The 16,542-nt window shown below is 50.2% G+C and overlaps 1 protein-coding gene across 2 annotated transcripts; it reads right to left on the bottom strand.

Moving 5' to 3' along the window:
* Window positions 1-1,002: 1,002 nt before the first annotated feature.
* On the bottom strand, window positions 1,003-15,359 carry FAM76A (family with sequence similarity 76 member A). Of its 2 annotated transcripts, XM_056508996.1 has the most exons (10): window positions 15,229-15,343; window positions 14,048-14,112; window positions 13,237-13,291; window positions 12,524-12,676; window positions 11,464-11,621; window positions 10,975-11,061; window positions 10,033-10,164; window positions 4,736-4,871; window positions 4,183-4,284; window positions 1,003-2,876 (listed from the first exon to the last, which is right to left on the bottom strand). In XM_056508996.1, exons 1-10 carry the CDS (start codon window positions 15,307-15,309, stop codon window positions 2,790-2,792), a joined length of 1,056 nt encoding a protein of 351 aa, XP_056364971.1. In that variant the 5' UTR covers window positions 15,310-15,343; the 3' UTR covers window positions 1,003-2,789. The 2 variants fall into 2 exon arrangements, with proteins under 2 accessions (XP_056364971.1, XP_056364972.1); XM_056508997.1 differs by lacking the exon at window positions 10,033-10,164 and having other exon boundaries at window positions 15,229-15,359.
* Between the last annotated feature and the right edge of the window lie 1,183 nt (window positions 15,360-16,542).

The raw sequence follows: 16,542 nt of genomic DNA, 5'->3' as shown, positions 1-16,542 counted from the left end.
ACCGAAGCTAATCCACTCTTAACTAAACAATGCTTTTGGCCAGAGGGCAAGGCCAAAAGACACAAAAGACTGACCCGCACCCAAAGATTAGATCTTAGAGTTTAGAATGTCACATGCTATGCTAATGTAAGAATTCCTATAGGTTACATGTAAATGCTATAGAATTAGTATTTTGTATTGGATTGGTTCTTAGGGAATCAGAATAGTCATGATGGAAGTAGATTTATTGTGTTACAAACGGGAAGTCGTTCTCTTTTCTTTTCCTCTTCTCTTCCCCTCTTTACCTTCTTAACTCTCTCTCTCTACCCTCCCTCTTCTCTGTCTTTCCCTCCTTTTATCTCTTTAATCTGCACGTGGCTGTGCCGAGCAGCTCCTAGCAGACTCTCTTATAATAAACTGCAACTGTAGCTTTTAGCATTTACAAAGCGTCTGAGTCTTGTTCCACGCGTCCACCCTGATACAAAGAATCCAGGAGTCTCCCGCACTGGTCAGTGATCCCCATTGCTCTGGGAGTAGCAGTAGGAGGGAGCTGCTATCCCCATGTGCTCCAGGGGACTGGATATGAATAAAGAAAAGGGTTAAAGCTAAATCCCCTTTAGACTCCCGGACCTCTGGAGATTTCCTTGCAAAAAGACAAGGGGAAGCTGAATTTTCTTCATGGAAATCTCATGGGAAAAGGGAAAACCTCCATGCCAAAGGACTGGGTCTCTCTGTGCCAGTCACACCCCCTTGCTGAGATCAGGAATAAATCTCATCAGACACAGCCCAATGGGTCCTGGGAAGCTGGATGTAACCAAGTAACCAGGATCCTAGCAACAGGCTTGATGGGAGGATTTAAAGATAGGAAAAAAAGTAGGAGCAGAGCAAACAATGGGAAAACAGTGTCTCCTTCCCCTAACTCCCAACACTAGAGCAGGAGATAAATCAGCCCCAGGCAGGGAGAGGTACTTTGGTTGGTTTGGTTTTTTCCCTTTTCAAAGCAAACAAAGTATCAGCCACGCATGAGGATTTTTTTAAACCACTTTTACAGGTATCATTTGTACAAATCAAAGCGTCCCTTGAAAATCTCATTATTACAAACATACAAAGAAACGATGTTGGTGCTACAAATCAGCTACGCGACGGCAGGAGCAATTGATCACGATTAAAAACCCACCTGAACAGTATTTACAGGGCCTTTCTCCCTCTTTTTATTTCTGTATGTTGAGGGAACGAAAAAAAAGCAAAGTCCACAGTTAAAAAAACTCCCACCAATGCACTTCATTTTCTAAAAGTATAAAATTGGGTGAGTTTTTCCAGCTGCCACACTCAGAAAAAGTGTAGCCATTTCTGGTTTTGCTTGTTTTCACATCAAAAGTCTCTTAGAAAAACCAAAAACAAACACACGGCAGTGTTCAATGAAACGTGCTCCTTCCGTGCCAGAAGCCAACATCATCCCAAAAAAGTGCCTTTGAGTAAAATCAATTTTAGTAACAAATAAGAAACAAAAGGATGAAAAAAGTAATCACAAGCTCAGTTAAAAGCTTCATCAAAGCCCTGATGGAGCAGCCACCCTGCAGCAAAAGCATGAGTTCTCTTACCTACCTCCAGCCCCTGCTTGGGGCTCTCCAAGCCCTGAGATGTTTCTCCACTCCCTGTCTGGAGTTTGGGATGTTGAGGAACTCCTGCCAGCCCGGAGTTGTGTGGTGCTCCCCCTCCAAGTGCTTTTTGTCCACCACCAGCACCCGAGCAGAGGTGCCTAGGGGGAGCCACCCCAGCTGCTCTGGCTGTCAGGGTCAGTGGCAGCACATCCCTGGTACAGGAACTCTCATAGCCCTTTGATCCTGCTGCTTTGGCATCAGCAGTGAGAAAAATCCCTGGAGTGCCCCAAAGACACTCCCTGGCTTGGGTCGCTGCCTGAGTAAGTGCTTTCCTGGAGCCAACCTGGCCCCTGCACCTGGAAGGGGCAAGGAAAGGGGGAAGAGAGGGAATATCCGAGCCTTGAATTCTCTCTATGTAAAGAAATGGAGTAAGAGACACTTGATCGCACCAAGCTACAAAAATCATCAAAAATCCCAGAGGTCACCATGTAACCAGGACACTGGGAAGGGGAATTCTGGATGGGTTGGGGGCTGTATCATTCCACTTTAGCTCCCAACCCAGAAGCTCTGATCAGAAAAACAAGGAAACATAAAACTAGGCAGTTTGGTTTGCCAAGGTGACAGAGAAAAGAAGAAAAAACAAAACAAAACACAAAATTATCTTCCAGGATAAATACATGGCCCCCATTTTGGAAGCATCTTCAAAAAGCTGGATCACTGTTGTCAGCAGTGGCACAACCTTCCAGGAACATCTGTTGGGCTGGTGAGTTCTCAGCTCTCTTTTGAAAAAGGAACAGTTCAAGGAAAGAAAAGATCCAGCTCCCACCACATGCAGCTCCCATTTTATCTGCAGAACAACTGGCCACAGCAATTCCCTCCCAGCAGCAGGCTGGGAACCAGCAAGGAGCCATTAATGCAGCAGGTTCCTACTTGCTCATGGAAAGGGCTGGCAGTGGTAGCAACTGGCTAGGAAAATATTTCTTCCAGCAAACAGTACTTGAGGGGGAATTTAGGAAGGCTGGGACCTCTCCCCATGGATCACAGCAGCCACACTCAGGCATGCTGTCCAAAGGTAACACACCAGGAATTCCACGGAGTTCCCAGCAGGGGGACAGTGACAACCCAGAGCTTTGGGCTTCCAGAGATCCAGCAGGGCTCCCAGGCTCCTCAGCTAATGCTGGCCAAAGCTCCCAGGCTGGGGGTTTGGCTTTAAGGGGAGGTTATTGCTCCTGACTTCTCAGGCTTTTTGCCTTTTGACAAGGCAGCTGCTTGCTTCAGGAGTTCTCTGTTCTTGGCCTGGAGATGGGGAAAATGGATATTTAGTGTCATGGATCATCATTAGCTCTTGGGATCCCTATGCAGAAGCTGCTGACATCCCACACACAGGTGCAGAGGGGGGCAGATGTTAAGCTCACCTCTAACCCCCTAGGGAGGGCTCTCCCATCCCAGCCCCACCAGAAAGGACAAAGACAAAATGCTAAAACCCACAATGCTGTTCAAAAATTAATCATATGAACAGTTCAAGGCACCTACAATACACTGAGAGGATCTGAACTTTGCTTTTGCAATCATTGAAAAGCAGAAAGAAAATGTCTGGACACCAGAGTTCAGGGCAGTCCCAGCCTGAGATGAGCACAGACATGGAAAGCACCAAGAGAGGGAGATGGCTGGGGCACACCTGCTCCTGGATATGATGCTCCTTGACCTTCAGAACCAGCACATCCAGCACCTGCACACCACATTCCCACACTCCAGCCAGGCAGAGGGACGTGCCCTGTGAAGGGATTCTCACAGGTACCAGCACTCTGACTGCAGCTGGAGGCCCCAAACCTGCCTTCCACTGGGACACTTCCCCAGAGCGGGTGTGCATGGAGGAGGGGCTCAGGGGCAACAGAAGCCTTTTGTCTCATCCCCTCCCACCTCTCATTGCTGGGGCTTTAGATCTTTATACACCCAGAGTAATTAAAGGGTGCGAAGTTCATTTCTGTGTCTGATTTCTTCCCCTTTGACCTGATCCCTTCAGTGGCTCAAGCTATTCATGCTGATAGTTTGCTGGGTTTCCACAGCCATGACAAGAATCCTGCCCTCCCTGCTTCCATCAGCTCAGGGACTTCTTTATTTGGACTAAAGATACAGGGGTAAAAGAACTGCCAATTCTTCCTTTGTTCTCTCTGGTTACTTCTCACACAAATCACAGGGAGGTGATTTAGAGGTTCAGGGAGCTGACAAAGGTTCTGCAGACTGGAGAAACAGGTTCAAACCTGATTTTGGCAATAAGAAAAATGAGTTTGATGGTTCCTGTCTAGTCCATAAGGGACATAACATAGCACTTTACAACACAGCAAGTGTGAGCCCGAGTAGAGAGCAGCAAGGTAGGTGTAAATGGTGGTTAGGATGCAATGCAGAGCTGAGGAGGGGCTTGCCTGGCAGCACAGAGGCTGTAAGACAGGGCTGAGAAGCATTAGCAGAGATCTGTGTGCAGGAGCTCATGGACTGCTCTGACCAGGAGTGTCCTCAGTCCCTTCTGGACACAGCTCAGGAATGTCCTCAGTCACTCCTGGTTACAGAACAGCTCAGCAAATTCAACAAAAAATGCTGTCACCTGTAACTGCTCCATGACCTCCTTGTGTGTCTTCTCCATTTGGTTCATCTTTGCCCTCATCTGTGATTCTTGGTACTGCAGGTCGGCTTTCAGCTCTGTGATCTGGGCACAAACCAGGAAGGAGCAAGTGAGCTGGAAGATGCAACAACTGCCCTCCCCACAGCCCCCCTTGCCACGGAAAGTGCCTCTACAGAAGATGTGTGACACTGCCTGATGTCACAGACATGCTGGCAGTGCTGAGGGACTGCAGTGAGAGCAGAACTGTGTGGCTGAGAGCATAGAACAACAGCAAGGGCCAGCACTGCACTTCTCCAAGCAGCAGCATGTTTATTCCAGCCTTGCCCACACACAGAGGTCTCCAAGTGGTCAGGAAATGACCCTGTATGAAATGAGATCCTCTGGGTGGGTCCAGAGAGCCTCTTTGGCTTTGGAAGGGAAGCAGCCTGGAAACAGCCAGACATGTTAACTCCAAGATAAAAAAACCAGGCTGTGTCAGAATTTGAACTGTGAGAATACGTCAGCCTGCTGGGGGGAAGCAAGCCAAGGACTGTACCTTCTTCTCCTTCTCCAAAATCATCTGATCCTTCTGGTGAAGCATCTTTTTTAAAGTTGCCACCTCCTCCTTCAGCTGGGCAATGATGACAAAGTGGTCAGTGCCCGGGGAGTCCAGGGCGAGGTCAGGAGAAAAACTGCGGCAAAAAACAGGGAGAGGCTCTCAACAAACCCCTCCTCCTCACTGAGGCAGGGAAACTCCCACAGATGCACTCAAAGGAGAGTGGGAATCATTTAATGATCATTCATGATCCTTTTTCAAACCAAAGAGTAGAAGACAGCAATCAGAGAGATAATTAAACTTTATGCATCCCTTTGGAAATCTCTGCTCACAAGCACTCCTTGGATGCACTGCAAAACTTCCCACTGAATGTAAACAAATATTCTGGCAAGGAGGGAACATGAAAGAGAAACAAATAACCTCCAAGTTCAACAAACAGAGAAAAGGGAAACATCTACATTGTCCTGAACAAGGAAAAGGGATAAAACACATACTGGACTTTGTAATAGGATTCTGCCACGATAAAGCAATTTAGGGAGAAGCTTCATTATTTCAGAGTAGGAAAAACTCTCCAATAAATCAGAGAAATAGCTGAGCACATACATCACCTGTACACCTGCAGGTGCTTTAAAGCTAAGGAAGCAGCAGACTTATCTGTGCCTGAGTCACTGCTGCACTGGTAAATCACAAAGCTCCCCAGCAGACACGCAGTGCCCCAGGCAGGCACAGCAGCCCTGTGCCACAGCAATCTGCCAGAGCACAGCATACAACAAGCTGCAGCCACGTGGAGCCCACCCGACTTTTCCCTGCCTTGTCCCATCCCTGAAGCTGATTTTTATCTCACTGTGCTAAGTGGGCAGCACACTCCCAGCCAAACACACCTGAAACTGCTGTACAAAAACTGAACAGTAATAAGACAACAAAGCTTCCTTCACCTAGAAGGTGACTTCAAGACTGGCTGTTATCAGACAAATATATTGTCAGAGTCACCCAAAGCCTGACTTTTTTTTTTTTTTAAAAGTCTCCAGAGTAGGTCAATACCGAGCTCTAAAGCCGGGAGTAGCAGCAGACTGGGGAAGGCATGGTCTCCACCCAAAATTCTGCCTCTCTCCAGGATGTTTCCCAGTCCCCAGCCTGTACCCTAAGGCAGAGAGTACTTCCTGCCCACTTCACACGGGGTCTCCTCTAGCACCTGGAAATGATCAATTTTCTAATTAAAAGCACTACAGTCTACTTTGACAGGACTCATTAGTAAGGATGTGGCAGGGGAAAAGGATTGCTCCCCCCTGTGCTGGGGATCCACAGAGGGAAACTAAGCAGAAGCAGCTTCCCAGATCGGAGAGTCAGAGGATGGCCCTGAGGCACTGGGAGAGAAAACCTGCCAGAGGAAAACTCAGAACCGAGGGCCTGCAGGAGACAGCCCACAGCAGAGCCCTGCATGGCTGAAACACGCTGACAGCAGAACCCACCCTGAGGAGAGGCACACTGGACCCAGCTCTGTGCTAGGCAGAGACATCCAGACCCACACACTAGCACAGAACAACTCCATTTTAAAACTTTCCCAGCGGTTTTCCCAAGTGGAGGCTGTGCAAAATAATGGTGGGAGCTCCAGCACCTTCCTGTGTGCAAGCACTTTATTAACAGCAGCTTTAATTTCCCACTCAGTGCAAATATGATGGGGAGGAGAGAAAGAAGGAAAAACTAAACAAAACAACAACAACAACCAAAAAAAAATAAAAAAACAAAAAACAAAAAAAAAAAAACCCAAAACAATAGCCTCCACAGAAAACAAAGACTTCCTCACTGATTCCCTCTGGCTGGAAACAACCCTTGACACAACATTCCTTTGCCAGGCACACTTCCCTCCTGCCCTGCCCTGGGGTGACAAAGAGTGCAAGGAGATGTCCACATTTCCCTGAGCAGCTCTAGCAGGAGAAATTCCCTGCCTGCCACCCCGTGAGGAGAAGGAAGGGACAGGATGGTCACAGCCTGTCACAGAGCACCTGTCCCTGGGGCTCTGAGGGTTCTGCATCCACCAGTGGGCAACTTGAGATCTCCTCCTGGAGGGGTATAAAATATATATACCAGGCAGGTATTTTCCTGTCCAGTTGCTGCAAAATGCCCCTTCAAATGTGTTAAGGTGCTAAATTAAGAAGCAGGTATTCTTCCCCTCTTATTTTGTATTTTTGTAAAGACTGACAAGAAAGTAATGAAAGGTTCCTCTGTCTTTAACCCCATGTTACAGAAGCAGCCTGAGACTCCAAAATCCGAAGGAAAACTGCCAAACACAAGTCAGTCCTCTCCTTTAGCAAACAAGATCAAGAATTAAAACAACCAACCAACCAATCAACCAACCAACCAACCAAAAAAAAAAAAAAAAGCCATTTCTTCTACAAATAAACTGAATAAACTCAAGATCCAGTCCCTTGAGATGGGTCAGGGGGATATGAGCTCTCCCTGTTTGAACAGCCTAAAATGCACACCGCTAATTAAAGGGAAATGATGAGCTCCTGCTCTTTTCAGCAGAGACAGAGGACAAAAATGGATCTGCTCCCAAGGCACCTGCCTCTCTCTACTGACTGGAACAGAAACCTTAAACTTCACACCTGCTAAATGGCAGAAATTAGGCAAAGCAAATGCCAAGCCTAAAGATTTTGCTATTCAAGTCAGGCTGTCGTGAAGAGGCACAGACCAGGCACTAAACTAGCATCCACATTTCACTTCAGACAAAAAACACCTGCAGAGCTGCCTCCAGCTCTGGACCCCCAGCCTCAGGAGGATGTGGAGCTGCTGGAAAGAGCTCAGAGAAGGCCACAGAGATGTTCGAAGAGCTGGAGCCCCTCTGCTCTGAACCCAGGCTGGGTGAGCTGAAGGTGTTCAGCCTGGAGAAGAGAAAGCTCTGGGGAAACCTTAGAGCCCATTCCAGTGCCTAAAAGGGCTCCTGTAGAGCTGGAGGGTCTTGGGACAAGGGCCTGGAGTGCCAGGACAAGGGGGAAGGGCTTCAAACTGCCAGAGGGCAGGGATGGATGGGATATTGGGAAGGAATTCTTCCCTGGGAGGGTGTTGATCCCTGGCACAGGGTGCCCAGAGCAGCTGTGGTTGCCCCATCCCTGGAAGTGTCCAAAGACAGGTTGCACAGGGTTTGGAACAACCTGGGATAGTGGAAGATGTCCCTGTCCATGGCAGGGGGGAAGAATGAGATGAGCTTTAACGTCCCTTCCAGCCCAAACCACTCTGGGATTATATGAGAAACATCCTCTGCTCAGAGCAGTACAGCCCAAGTCACAGAGCTTTAAACTGTGCCAGGACTCTCCTATGCAAATAAGAATCTTTTTACAAATGAACTTCACTGCTGAGCATCCTGAGGCACGCTGCCCTCCCCTTGCCAGAAGTGCTGTCACTGCCAGGTGTTACAAGCACAGTTTAGCACCTTGCCTGCAGTGATAGGAGAATGGACTGCAGTGAGCTCTTCTGCAGAGTCTGCAGCATAAAAACACTTTGCCAGCACTGGCACAAGAGGATAGGGACACCAGGACTGCCCCAGTCAGGACCAGCACAGCTCCAGGGGCTGGAGGTGAAGCTGGCTGCTGGGCAGCACAAGGCCAAGGGGCACTGGCAGCACAGAAGGATTAATAAGGCCAGGTCTGCTGTAAGAGGTGCTGTGAGGCACTGGCAGATAAAACTACTCCCAGTGCAGCAGCAATAGAGCTGTTTGCTCCTCCCAGAACTCACCCAGAACAGACCATCCAACATCACCCTTTGAATGACTGCTGGAGATCACCCTGTCCACATATCACAGCCCTTGTGAGCAACAGCCACTCTGAAATGTGTGAACAGAAACACAGAAGGAATTCAGTACGACACAGTGAAGGAATTTCTACCATATCCTAGAAACAGTAATTCCAGATAAGCTGGACCCTGGCTGAAGGTGTTCCCAAAGTCAGCTGAGCTCAAACATGCCCAAATTTTGCCCAGCTGAGGACTACACCAGAGGTTTGGCTGGAGCCAGGAGCCAGAGTACAGGAAGCTGGGGCTGATCTCGGCAGGGAGGAGGTGCTGGCTGTATCACTTTACTCCAGACTCTGCTGCTGCAAACACCCTTGTGCTGCAGCAGACCTTAACTGCGTGCTCAGGCTGTGCCCCAGACACCAAGGTAACTCTGGGAGGGACAATCTGATAGCCGTATGAAAGGGGAGGGATTTGGGGGGTGCATGACAGAACCCTCAGCAACTCCAAACCCACACTTAAGGAACCCCCATTATTATTCCACTCAAGGCATGCAGCTATTTGTCTACTTAAGGCAGCTGCAGCTTGCCTTTTCTGCTGCACATTGGTGAAGCTCTTTAGATGATAAATTTACATTTGGTTTGTTACTGGAACTCATAAAAAAAAAGCCTGTGGCAAGACCTACAGCCTCGACAGGAGCCAGACTGACAATATCTGACATGAGAGCAAAAGGCAGACCCTTGATTCCTTCAACACATGCTCTTGTTTTCCAAACAAATAGCTGACTAACCCAGAGCACAGGACATTTTGCTTTTTTGGGTATTTTCAAGCCAGCAGGGCTGTTACAATAAATTGTGAGATCTCAGCCCAGGATTTAATGAGGAGATAAAAACAGTCGGTGCTGTTCCACAGCCCAGAGCAGCCACCTCTCCAGAACAAAGCTGCACCAGGACAGGCTGCACCAGTTCTATCAGGGCCCAGCTTCCACTCTCTCTTCTGGTTCCACCAGCACTGAAGGCAGTTGAATTCTTACCCCTCTGCACTCAGCCACAGCTCCTAAGTCACAATTAATCCTTAAATTGTTCCAGCTTTTAACTGAAAATGCTGTTCAGATGATAAAATGTCTTTCAGACCACTCCATGGGAGCCACTGCCCTGTAAAATTATTAAAGTTCTATTTCACAGAATCATAGAATCCCAGAATGGTTTGGGTTGGAAGGAACTTTAAAGCTCATCTCATTCTGGCCCCTGCCATGGGCAGGGTCACCTTCCGCGACGTGAGGCTGCCCCAAGCCCCCTCCAACCTGGCCATGAACACTTTCAGGGATGGGGTCTCTCCCATGGGAGCATTTTACAGTAACAAGGTGTCAACAGGATCTGTAGGAGAGATCTGTGATCTCAGAGACATTGAAGGCAGGCAGTGATTGATTAATTACCACCTTTGGCACTAACTATGCTCTGGTCCGTGCTCCCAAATCCCTGCTGTTTAGAAAGAGATCCATTGAGAGGGAGAGTTCCCGTGTATGAGGCAGTTCCCAGGGAGGGAGGGGAGAAGACAATAGGTGATCTCACTTCAGGATGTCAATGCCTTGAGCAACAGGACAATGGTGGGCCCCGAGAGTCTGTTGGGAAGCAGCCCACTGCGCCAACGTGGACGGGGCCCTCTGGATAAGGGGGCAAAGCATCTCGGGAGAGGAAGGAACGCTGAGAATCAGAGAGGAAAGGCAGCAATGAAAATATGCATGTACAAGATCATAACAATACAAATCCACCTCAATCTCCTGTTTCTGCTAGTGACTCCCATTCCGCTGCACAGGCAGCTGGCATCAACATGATCCAGCACTAAGTGTGACACCAGAATGGGGTCGGATGCTTCCCTAGAATCAGAGAACCATGGAATGGCTTGGGCTGGAACGAATCTTAAACAGCATCTTGTTCCATCCCCCTGCCATGGGAAGGGACACCTTCCACTAGACAAAGTTACTCCATGACCCATCCAACCCGTCCTGGAACACCTCCAGGATGGGGAGTCCACCACCTTTCAAGCAAAGCTGTTTGATTGCTTGTCTCTCCCACAAAGGCTGGAGGGGACACAGGAAGTGGGTCTGAATCTTCTCCTGTCCTCTGAGGCTCTCCCTGCAAATCAGTCTGACAGATCTTAAAGCACAAAACCTGCAGACCTCACTAGCCCCTCTCTCCCTGTGACTGCAAGAGAGACAATGACGTTGGTCTGGCTGCAGTTTTCCTGACCATTGGGGAGTTCAGCCAACCATCACCTCCATCCTGCTCCATCCAAGCAGCTACAGGTGCTCAGTATTCTTTTCCTCTTCAAATCTGTATCTAGATTCCAGGCAGCACTGGCTCTGCCAGGTCCTAAGGCAGCCCCTCGAGGTCTCAAAGCCCAAGGCCCCTGCTCTAGCATAAGAGCTTCCTGATATTCACACACAACTCTGTCTTATATAAACCCAGCAAACAAAACCACCCGCCCACAATTTCCTCATGTAACAGGCTCACCTGTCACCATTGGCAGATATGGCATCAAACTTGGCTTTCTTCTTTGGGATTTCGTTCTGAATGGAAGACGTGGATAAGGTTTTCTGGCTAGAAGAGGAGGAAACTGTATGTCAGAACCTGAATGACTTTCAGACTAAGACAGAGAGGCAGATAAATATTCCCACCCACTTTGATCCTATTAAAACAATATATCCCAGTGCTAAAATGATAAAAAACTCATTCCTTGAAGAGTAGCAGAGTAGAGACTAAAAATAAACAGAAAACAATGAGTCAGAGCAGCATGTAGGTGAAGAACTCCTGCTTAAAACCTGCACTTTAATCATTACATTTTACAAATGCAATTTCACTTTCATCATGTACAAGTTCAGTAAGTTGGATCACTAAAAGCACAAGGCTGTACCAGCACAGTGAGGTTTGCAAAAAAGCAAAGCATGACTCAGCCAGATTATCCTGAACTCAGACCCTGCCCAAAGCCCTCCCCAAGGTCACCTGTTATAGTGGCTGCCACTGCTGAGCCTACTGAACTGCTCCTTCTCCTGCAGGCTGCCTCGTGAAGAACTGCTCAGGTGTTTGCACTGCTCTTTGGTCTTCTGCAGGACTCGTTTATAGGACAGTGTGCACAACCAGCACAGCAGCTTCCCATCCACCTGGAACAGGAGACAGAAAGGAGTTTTGGTCTTTCTTCCTGCCCACAAATCAAATACAGAAAAGACAAGAAGCACTTTCAAGGTTAATGTGACATATGAACAAGCAGGGACTCAAAAAGAATCCTCTAAATGGACAGGCAGCCACTGGAGACCAAAACTGCCAGGGTGTCTGCTCCAGGAACTCAGCAGGGCACCATTATTCGGCATGGTTCCAAACAATAGGCGTTAACAGTTTGCCTCCAACAGACACGCCTCCTACAGAGCGCTCGGGGGCTGGAAGCAAAGAGTGGACAGAAGACATGGAAGGGTTTCCTGGTGGAGGTATGACACCTGTAGCTCATCAGGCTATGGACAAATACCATTTCCCACCTCTCTCCCAGACAGCACCTCACACTTCATTCAGAGGTCTCTGCTCCTCTGCCAGTTCTTGGGCCAAATACAAGAGATCTTTCTTAGAAGAACTGGCAGAGGTACATAGCGATTCGAAGATTAAACAGCTCTAAACCAGAGCAAAGCTCAGCTCTAGAAAAACACTTCACAACCGAGAGACGTGGATCATGGAATGGTTTGGGATGGAAGGGACCTTAAAGCTCATCCAGTCCCACCCCCTGCCACGGACTTCCACTGTCCCAGGCTGCTCCAAACCCTGTCCTGCCCGGCCTTGGGCACTGCCAAGGATCCAGGGGCAGCCACAGCTGCTCTGGGCACCCTGTGCCAGGGCCCCATAACCCTCACAGGGAAGAATTTCTTCCCAATGTTGCACCTAACCCTGCCATCTGGCAGGGGGAAGTGTTTCCTCCTTGTCCTGTCAGAAATGCTGCAGAGGATGTAAAGAAGATGGACAGAGGATCACTGTGATCAGCCCTTTTAACTTTTCAGCCTTCTTTTACACAAATACTGACCTTCTTCCTGTCATCCTTGCGGTCAAATGCACACTGTTGCTTGCACTGCTCACACGAGTGAGGAGGGCCATACTTCTTCTCTGAATTGGTGCAACGCTGGCATTTGTTTCCAATAAATGCTGCTATGATGTTGCAGTACTGGCAGGGTTTTGGCTTTAAAAAATAAGAACAACTGTTACAGCCTTCCAACTACAATAATACACTGCTCATTCCCGTTCTCCCCATAATTTCAAACTTTTATTTACTTCCTTATTCTATGCAGAGTATAATACTGATCCAGGAGACAAAACTCCATTTGGATCCCTGGTCTCCAGCTAAGTGTTTTTAGCCATGGCACTCAGACCATTTATCAAGTGCTGTGAAATATTTAGAAATATGTCTAATGCCAAAATAGAACCAATCAAAATGTCTATTTCAGATTTCAGACAAGCAGGAAACAAAGGTTTATCACTGCTTCCTGCAGCAATATCAGTCTGTGTAAGCACAGTCTTGTTTCTACTAGGTATCGAACAGATCATTTCCTGCCCTCAAATGATGCAAAGCTCTTTTTTGTGCTAAAAGAAGAGAAAAAGTCAAAGCTTCACACTTGAGTGACCCATATTATTGATCAGTCATGCTCTTACAGCTGAGCCAATCCATAAACTGCTCTGGGATTTCATCAGGATAAAGACAAGAGAGATGAAAGGAAGAGAGGCTGAGCCCCCCTCACTTACTGTGCCATAGAGCTTCACGTTCTGAGCACACTTCTTGCATATCGTGTTAGTTTTGCTGTGAAGAAGGACAGATCATTCTGTTAACTCATTCCAACAGAAAATGAAACCTCTGGATCCCAGCCTCCCTCAGCTGTGTCTCTGGTGATGAGGCTGGATTCAACTTCTCTAGGGACTCAGATACCAAAGTGCTTTTCCTGTCCCCACCTGGCTAAAGATAAATGGCCAAAAAGTCGCATTACTAGGAGTATCTTTTAATTAAAGCATCCCCAGATGACACCAGATTTTTGTACATACAAACACAAGATCTGATCACTGACTAACTGGCAGCATGAGTGATTCAGCATCAGGGCAGGCTCCACTTGGGAGGTCACAGGAGAGGCCAGAGGTATATTTGTCCAACAAACACAGGAAGCAACACCTCACACAACGGCCACACACAGCTCTGGGTTCACCAATCCTCCCTCTGACAGCTACACAACTTGTCAAAATGCAAACAGACAAGAGCCCAGCTAAAGGACACACAGCAGGAAATTAATACCAGACAAGGAAAGAGGAAAACTCATGGAAGATGCACCTGAGCTCTGACTGAAAAAAAACCCAAGCAAAAGGTGTAATCCAAGTGCACTACAGACACTCCACCTTGCCCAGAAGACCTTTGGAGGCAGCCAAAGGTCCCCCAAGTCTTCCACTGCAACAATCTACAGGTAAGGCTGGTGTGGAAGCACACAATGAAGGTGTGGAAGCATTCCAGCTCCCAGGGTGTGATCGTTCTACAGGAAACCTGGATCTCCCCAGTTCAGCAAGCATTTACCTCTCCTGCTGGAATTCAGTCCTGCAATAAGTGCATTTAACAATGGGATGAGCAATCCGGCACTCCTGCAACAACAGAAGTGTTCCATGAGGTGCAGTGCTGCTCCCCAAACCCCAGATCTCCTGCTGCCCTCCACTCTGACCACATCCCCAGGCCTGCAAAACACCTCCTCCCTGCACAGTCATGCTGAGAGAAGAGGAAGGGCGATGGGAATGGCATGTGTCACAGGTGAGCCAGGCATGACCTGAGAGCAGAGCAGGGCTCATTTGTGCCCCACACCCACAGAGCAGGGTCACGGGGTGCCCTGGCTCCCAGGGCAGGAACACTCAGCTCTGCCTCAGCTATTCACCGGTTTCCTGTACATCTGCCTGCACTCTCCTCTTGTCCCAGATTCCCCTGCGCTCACCTGCTTTGTCCCAGCCTCAGTGATGCCAGGCTACTCCTGGTCCTGCCCCTTGTAACCTACTTCATCCCCTATTTTGCTCTTCCACACCCCTGCAGATCGTCTCCAGAACCCACCTCACTCCTTTCAAGACACCCATGTCCCCAGATCCGCCCAGGCCTTTGCTCAGGAACAGCTCCCACCTCCCCCTCTGTTCCCCACACCAACCCCAGGAACTCCACTCTAACAGCCTCCAAATACCCCCAGCACCTCCAAACTGCCTGCAGTGCGCCCAGGTCACCCTGACACACAGCTCCCCTAAAGCAGCCCTTCAGCACATTCCCCTAGCAGCCCCTAGGCTTTAGCCCCACACTCCAGCCCCTCAAAACCTCTCCACAGCTCCCAGGTCTGCATCTACACCCTCCCTCTGCCCACCCACCAACCCCAGGAAGACACCTCAAGGCCCCACTCTTAATAAATAAATACTCCCAGGATCTCCCCACAAACAGCTCCACAATTATCCTCAGTCCCTCTAAGAGCCCCCAGAACGTTTAAAACCACTGCCTTGCTTGTTCTCCCTCACAGACAATGCTCCAGGAGGCCCTTTACCCCTCAGACCTCCCCTAAATCCCCTCACAGACCATCCCCCTCAAATCTCCTCACAGATCACCCCCCTTTTTCCTCAGCCCCCTTCAGATTCCTCTCCCTTCGGCCTCCTCCCAAATCAGCCCCCACAAGCTCCCTCCCAGACCCTCCCCCACAGCCCCCTCACAGCCCGCCCCCAGCCCGTCTCCTGGACCTTGCAGAGCTGCTGGCCCTGGCTGAGCGCCTCGAAGGGGAAGCGCTGGTGGCACTTGGTGCAGGCGTACAGCGCCGCCATCCCGCCGCCCCGCTGACAGGCGCGGCCCGCCGCCCGCCCTGCCCATGCGGCCCCGCCCCCGCCATCTAACCATTGGCCGCGAGCCGCGTCACTCACGCCCCTGCAGAGTCTCATTGGTCACTGTGCAGTCATTCAGGGGGCGGGGCGCCACGCCGCGGAAGCGTTAGCGTCACGGGGCGCACGGTGACGTCAGCCTATCAGCCCCGCGTGACGCGACTCACGGGGAATATCTCGCGAGATCTCGTGTGGAGAAAGGGGCGGGGCCTGGGGAAAGGGGCTGGACATGGGCAGGGGAAGGGGCTGGACATAGGCTGGGCTAAAGTGGATCGAGGCTGAGCTGAGCCAGGACAGTGCTGGCGTTAGAAGGGACTGAGCTGAGCAAATCAGGGCTGGCCCAGGAGAAGGAGCTGAGCTGGGCTGGGCTGGGCTGGGCCAGGCCGGGGTTAGAAGGGGCTGAGCTGGACTGGGCAAGGCCAGGCCGGGGTTAGAAGGGGCTGAGCTGAGCTGGGTTGGGCCAGGCCAGGTTAGAAGGGGCTGAGCTGGGCTGGGCTGGGCTGGGCCAGGCCGGGGTTAGAAGGGGCTGAGCTGGGCTGGGCTGGGCCAGGCCGGGGTTAGAAGGGGCTGAGCTGGGCTGGGTTGGGCCAGGCCGGGGTTAGAAGGGGCTGAGCTGAGCTGGGCTGGGCTGGGCCGGGCCGGGCCAGGGTTAGAAGAGCCTGAGCTGGGCTGGGCTGGGCCAGGCCGGGGTTAGAAGGGGCTGGGCTGAGCTGGGCTGGGCTGGGCCAGGCCAGGCCGGGTTAGAAGGGGCTGAGCTGGGTTGAGGAGGTTGCTGAGGGAGGGTGAAGGGGGTGGTGGCAGGGCTGAAGCTGGATAAGGTGAGAGGGAGAGCCCTGGCTGGCCTGGGACGGGGCAGGGGAGCTGGATTGTGGCTGGGGAGCAGGGTGGGAGGCTGGGCTAGGGCTGGGCTGGGGAGATGAGCTGCTGCAGGAGGGAAGGTCTCTGTGGAGGTGCATGGAGGACGGTCAGGACTGGAGGAAGGAAGGAGGAGAGCAGAGGAATTTAGGGAGGAGGAGGAGGAGGTGTTTCCACCTTGAGAATGGAGGTGAGAAGGAGCAGAGCCGCCTGCTCGAGCGAGGGCTGGAGACACCAGCAGGGCAGGGGCAGTGGGAATATTGTGGCTGGAGAGGAAGAGAATGAGGCAGGAGGTTGTGTCTGCAGGGAAAGGAAAACCTCTGT

The sequence above is a fragment of the Oenanthe melanoleuca genome, chromosome 23 (assembly GCF_029582105.1).
Source record: "Oenanthe melanoleuca isolate GR-GAL-2019-014 chromosome 23, OMel1.0, whole genome shotgun sequence".
Taxonomy (NCBI): Eukaryota; Metazoa; Chordata; class Aves; order Passeriformes; family Muscicapidae; genus Oenanthe; species Oenanthe melanoleuca.
This window is presented reverse-complemented; position numbering and strand designations above follow the sequence as displayed.

Excerpts from the sequence above, each read along its gene's own strand:
- FAM76A (XM_056508996.1), bottom strand. The coding sequence starts at position 15,309 with ATGGCGGCGCTGTACGCCTGCACCAAGTGCCACCAGCGCTTCCCCTTC. Across the intron at positions 11,062-11,463 it reads AGTGGCAGCCACTATAACAG|CCAGAAAACCTTATCCACGT; the intron begins GTGACCTTGGGG and ends CTCCTCTTCTAG. Across the intron at positions 4,872-10,032 it reads CAAGGCATTGACATCCTGAA|TTTTTCTCCTGACCTCGCCC; the intron begins GTGAGATCACCT and ends TTTTTGCCGCAG.